Here is a 5,302-nt window from a genome sequence, read left to right on the forward strand (position 1 = left end):
CGGCACGGGGCTGTCGGGAGCCCTGGCCCCGCGGAGGGACCGGGCTGGTAGCAGCTCTGACCAGGCAGCCTGACGCCACCTCCCTCCTCCTCCCCCGCCCCAGTGCTGTCACGGTCGGGGTCCCAGCTGACTCCCAGGGGGAAATCTGCACAGGGCTGAAGCTGGCGCAGGTCGGGGATGCGCGGCTGGTAAGAGCTCGCTTGGCAGTGCAGGGCGGGTACGAGGGCAGCGGGACGCAGGACCTGGGCTGCAGGTCTGACAGCGGCGCTGTCGCCTGCTCCTTGGCCCCGTGCAGCCTGGTGCTGGCCAGGCCTGGGGCGCAGCCGGGGCCAGTGCTGACGGCTCGGCTCCGACGCCAGGTGGTGCCGGTGGCGGCACCGTCCCAGGGCAGCGTGGCGAGGAAGGAGGTGAAGAGAACCCGGACGTGCTACACTGTGCTGGGCTCTGCGCACGGCTGCTCCCTCCTGCAACTCCAGCCAGTGACAGGTGGGACGGGTGCGTGGCTGGGGGTGGGGGCAGGACCTGAGCACCAGGGCTAACCCTCCTGCTCCTTGCTGCAGCCTTCTCTAGCCAGCTCCTGGTGCACCTGACGCTGCTGCTGTGCCCCACGCTGGGTGACCACGTGTACTCGCCCCGGGTGGGCGCAGTCCTGGGGCAGTCCTTCCTGCTGCCGGCAGAGAGCGCGCCTCCCTGCACACAGGTACGAGCGCCCTTCCCTCGCCTCTGCTCTCAGTGGCTGGGTGGCATGCATCCTCAGTGAGCAAAGGGGCCAGGCCCTGCATGGCCCAGGGATGGCCCTGGGTCCTGGACCCTGCATGATTTTGGGGTGGGGGTGGGGCACTTGCTGGGAGTTAAGACCAGGTGCTGGCTTCCAGCTTCCTGGGATCCAGCAGTCTCTGGGCCCTTGGTCTCGCTGCCAGCCTGGGAGCAGATTCCCTGCTCTGGTGCTGCAGGGTGCCAGACTTCTGGTTCCCAACACACCTTCTCCCCTCCCAGGGAGATGGGAATCCTCAGCCTTGTCTTTGCCTGCGTCCCCTGGCGTCCTTCTGTCCTCTGAGGCAGTGTCTTGTCTGCCTCCCAACCCTCTCATGGTGCCTGCTGCCTGTCCCAGTCTTGGCACAGGGAGCAGCAGCAGCGGAGGCCGCAGTGCTGGGGAGGTCTCCTGCGGGTCGGCGGGGTCAGTCTCCCAGGCCCTGAGCCCTGCCTGTCTCTCTTGGCAGGTCCTGCCTAAGCAGGTGCTTGACAGGCTGCGCCTCACACAGCAGCAGGTGCATCTTCTGCCCTTGCATCTCCACCTGCACCAGCTGCAGCTCCCGGCAGCGGTCCTGGCTGCACCTCCCCCGCCCTTCTTCCTGAGGACGCTTCACTGCCTGGGGCTGCCTACACACCTGGAGCCGCAGGGTGGCTGCAGGCAGTAGTGGCTCCGTGGTGGCCTGTGACCTGCCTTCTCCCAGAGACTTTCTGCCCTAGGCAGTGGCGGAACAGAGGGGCTGCCTGGGCTGGGGCTGGTGTTCCTGGGATGCTGCCTCTGAGCCCTAGAAGTGTATAGCCAGGAACACGTTTCCCTGCTCCTCGTCTCGGAGGCAGGGGAGGGCTCCGGGCCCCTTGCCCCACCCCACCTGCTGCCCCAGTCTTTCCTGTTGTGCATCCTTGGGCCCCTGCTCTTACCTCCCAAGGCCCTTGGGTGTGGGGCTGAGCCCAGGCACCACCTGCTGTTTGTGGGGCGCGTGGGGAAGGGAGGTGATCGCCTGCAGCCCCCAGCTGTCCCTGCAGCTGCTGTGAGCACTGAATAAAGCAGAGCCCTGCTTGCTCTCGTGTGTCTGCCCACATCATGCGCAGGCCAGCGCCTTCCTCAGCGTCCTTTATTGGACCCCGGCACATGATCCTGTTTGGGTGGCTGGACCATAGCAGGCACTGTCTGCAGTCCCCGGGCCCAGCTGCTTCCTCACCTGTGTGGCCTGTCCCTCTTCTTCCTTCTCCTAACAGGGCACGGCTGGGAGGGCCCCAGCTTAGGGGTCGAGAGGACCCATGGGTGCCTGTCCCTGCTGCCGTCTTGGGCAGGAGCAGCTGGCACCCTGCCCCATGGGATGGCCTGGGCATATCCCTGCTGGGCCTCTGGCCCAGGGGACTCTGCAGGGCAGGGGAGCTGCCTGTAAGCTGCTGCCAAGGTGCCCAGGCCTCGCACACAGGGCTGCAGCTCCTGCCCTGGCTGCCAAACAGGCCTCTGCAGAGTCTTTCTGCAGCTGCCCCAGGAGGACTGCAGCAGGCGGCGGTGGGAGGACCCCCCCACGCGGGCAGCTGGCAGCCGGGGGCTGCCCTTGGGGCAGGGCTGGGGCTGGGATGGCAGCAGCAGCTGCTTGTCCCCCGGCAGAGAGGTGACCACGCTGGGCAGCACCAAGCGCCGCTTCTGCCCTAGCTCTGGCCTCAGCCTGCCAGGTGCCTTCAGCCTGGCGTCAGTGGGGGCAGAGGCCCTGCTGGCCACTGCCTTTTCCCGGGCCTTGCCCTCTTTGCTTGCGCCGGCACTGAGCTGCACAGGGGGTCCCACAGCCCTGGGGCTCCCAGCAGTTTTGGGCCAGCGGGGGCTGGGGTGCTGCTGGGAGCCGTGCAGACAGCCCAGTGTGGAGGCCAGGGGGCTGCGCCTGGGGCTGCTGCTGCAGTTCCTTTGGGCTGAAGCCCATGGCTTCTTCACTGTGGACCCTTCCACCAGGAGACTGATTCCCACGTACTGTGGCACGTCCACGGCAGCCTGGGGGAGGGCAGATAAGAGCAGGCTGGGGGGAGCAATGGGGAGCTTTGCACTTGCCCTACTCCTGTGTGGGAGCCTGAGTCCGCGTTCCCTCTCGGGTGGGGCAGCTGGAAGTGGTGCCAGTAGGCTCCCCAGCCTGGCTGGGCTGTGCCCCTGGCCCTGGGGATGGCTGCGAGCAGGTGGAAAAGGAAGGGGCGTGCAGCCTTGACATGGCTGTGGCTGCCAGGAAGGCCCATCGTGGGTGGCAAGCTGCCCCCCTCAGGAGGTCCCAGCCAGGGCTGGGCTCCCTGATGCTGCCTGCTGGCCCCAGGGCTGCGGGTCCCCTGCCATGCTGGTTGTGCTCCGCCGGGTGTGCCGCGGCGCGCTCACCTGCTTGTAAATGAGTTCGAAGGCGCCGGTGGGGCAGGTGCGGTCGTGCCTGCGGTCGATGACGACACGCAACGTGTCAGCTTGCACGCCGGCGCACAGCCGGCTGGTCACAGCTGTGGAGGCTGCCATGGTGGGGCTGGCATTGACCTCTAGGAGCCAGGGCTTAAAGTCCTCCCCAAAGATGAAGTCAGCGCCATAGAGCTCGAAGCTGCCCTTGTGCAGCTCCACGACGTCCTGTGCGCTCTGCACAGCGTGGATGATGGCCACCTTCATGCCCGGCACCATTACATCCTGCCAGGCCGCCCCTGCCCCCGCCTGCTGCAGGTGCTCCTGAAACTGCTGCGACGACCACATGTTGCCAGGAGGCAGGCGCGGGTGGCGCTGGAGCGAGGCCTCGTAGTGTTTCTGGATGGAGTTGTTGCACAGGTGGACGGCACTGGGGCAGAGACGGCACAGCTGGCACCAGCCCTTGCCTCCTGCTGCTGGCACGGCCCTGGCCCCAGAGGGAGTGCCATTGCTTACGCGTCCAGGTTGTGCAGGGAGAAGGGCTGCGTGGAGAAGCGCAGGTAGCTGTCGCGGTAGAACCAGATGGTGAGCGGGTTCCAGTCTGTAACCAAGAACCACTGGCGCAGGTCGAACTTGGTGCCGAAGATGAGCAGGGGCCTCTCGATGTACTTCTGCACCACCCACTTCCCGTCCTTCACCACAATGGGGTCGCAGTTCACCAGCCTCAGCATCTCCTCCAGGCGTGCCATGCACACGATCCCTGCAGCAACGCAGCACTTGATGCCATCCTGGCCGGCCAGCCAGCCTGCCCTTTCCTCCTCGGGAACAGCTCCAGCTGCAGAACCCTTGCAGGGACACCCAGCCCGAACGCTGTCCAAGCCTGGGAGCACCAGCTGCCTGGCCAAGGACATTCCTCGCTGGACACACTCCAGGTACTGGGAGCCGGGAGCTTGGGGGCAGCAGGGCTCAAGGATCTGGAGCTGGAGCTGCGCAGTCCAGGGGGCTGGTGCTGGGTGAGGAACAGGCGCATCCCCTGGGGCAGGGGCCCCTTACCTCTGCCACGGGACTTGGCTCCAGGCTTCACGATCCAGATGTTGCGGTCCCCCTCCATCTCCAGCTGTGGCAGCAGCTCCCGCAGCTGCTGCAGCATGTCTTGGCACTGCTCAGCATGGGCGGGCGACAGCTCCAGGGGTGCCCCCTCGCTGCAGTCAGACACGGCTGCTCAGAGCCAGGGGCCGAGCAGCCCCCTGCCCAGCTCACCCCGGTCCCCAGCACTTACTGCACCACGCAGTAGTAGCCACGCAGGAACTCCTCCCAGCGGGCATCTGCCCTAGCTGGGGCCAGCTCTGCCGCCTTGTCGATGTCCTGGTGCCGCAGGCTGTTCAGGTGCTCCTCGCAGGCCTGCAGCGCCGTCTCCACCAGCCGCCTGGGGAGCGGGCTGCCCCGCCGCCGGGCAGCCCCCCGCAGGGACACTGCAAGGGGGAGCAGCAGGGGGCTCCCTGCTTTGTCTGGCAGGCCTTGCCCCCCAGGCCCACGATGCAGCAGGGAGGTCAGTGAGGTGTGTGGAGCTGGCTGGGGGCTCAGTGGTCTCTGGGGCAGCTAAAGCAGGCTGTGGGGGCTGTGCTCTGGGCCTAGCAGGGCACCAGAGGACCAGGCACCCCCTGCATGTCCTCTCCTCCTGGATACCGGGGGCAGGGGCAGCTGTCCGGCTGCCCCCAGCTGGCTCCAAGGGAGGAGAGGGTCAGCTTGGCCCTGGCATTGTCACGTCCCTGGTCCCGTGTCCACCACCTACCAGGGGATGTGCTGGCCTCTGGGGGCCCCTCGTGTGTGGAGTTGGCCCCGGCCTCCCGAGCAAGCGGGCCACCGGCCCTGCTCAGCACCACCTTCAGCAGGCTGCGGGCAGCAGTGAGCCGGAAGTCCTCTGTGGCGGCAGGGGGAGAAGGTGTCAGCTGGCACGGGTGGCAGCGAGGGGGTGGCATCTGACCCTGGGAGTGGCTCTCACCAATGAAGGCCTGCTTGTCGTCCTCGGCGCCCAGCCGGTAGCAGCGGGGGAAGAAGGCGTCGGCGTCGGCCTGGTCGAACCAGGGCAGGTTCCGGAGGTTGAGGCACAGCCCCACCTGTGGGGACGGCAGCCGGGCCTGGCGAGGCAGCACCGGGGGGCGGCCCCCCCGCCCCGTGCGC

The 5,302-nt window shown here is 67.4% G+C and overlaps 2 protein-coding genes across 2 annotated transcripts; one reads left to right on the forward strand and one right to left on the reverse strand.

Annotated features, from left to right (window-relative positions):
- The first annotated feature begins 81 nt into the window (after positions 1 to 81).
- On the forward strand, positions 82 to 1,817 carry RPUSD3 (RNA pseudouridylate synthase domain containing 3). Its single transcript, XM_025192970.1, has 4 exons — positions 82 to 188; positions 296 to 486; positions 561 to 700; positions 1,221 to 1,817. The coding sequence occupies exons 1-4, from the start codon at positions 178 to 180 to the stop codon at positions 1,416 to 1,418; spliced, it is 540 nt and encodes a 179-aa protein (XP_025048755.1). The 5' UTR covers positions 82 to 177; the 3' UTR covers positions 1,419 to 1,817.
- Positions 1,818 to 1,945: 128 nt separating this feature from the next.
- Positions 1,946 to 5,295, reverse strand: LOC102369507 (tubulin monoglycylase TTLL3; the record flags this gene model as incomplete). The annotated part of the gene is made up of 7 exons (XM_025192952.1): positions 1,946 to 2,746; positions 3,116 to 3,551; positions 3,638 to 3,881; positions 4,175 to 4,323; positions 4,401 to 4,593; positions 4,914 to 5,042; positions 5,124 to 5,295. Coding segments are annotated over 7 exons (2,124 nt in total), but the record flags the coding sequence as incomplete, so codon positions are not given.
- Between the last annotated feature and the right edge of the window lie 7 nt (positions 5,296 to 5,302).

Source organism: Alligator sinensis, unplaced genomic scaffold (assembly GCF_000455745.1).
Source record: "Alligator sinensis unplaced genomic scaffold, ASM45574v1 scaffold469_2, whole genome shotgun sequence".
Classification (NCBI taxonomy): Eukaryota; Metazoa; Chordata; order Crocodylia; family Alligatoridae; genus Alligator; species Alligator sinensis.

Coding starts and splice junctions, on each gene's coding strand:
- RPUSD3 (XM_025192970.1), top strand. Junction 487..560: donor GCAACTCCAGCCAGTGACAG/GTGGGACGGGTG, acceptor TCCTTGCTGCAG/CCTTCTCTAGCCAGCTCCTG. Junction 701..1,220: donor GCGCGCCTCCCTGCACACAG/GTACGAGCGCCC, acceptor CTCTCTTGGCAG/GTCCTGCCTAAGCAGGTGCT.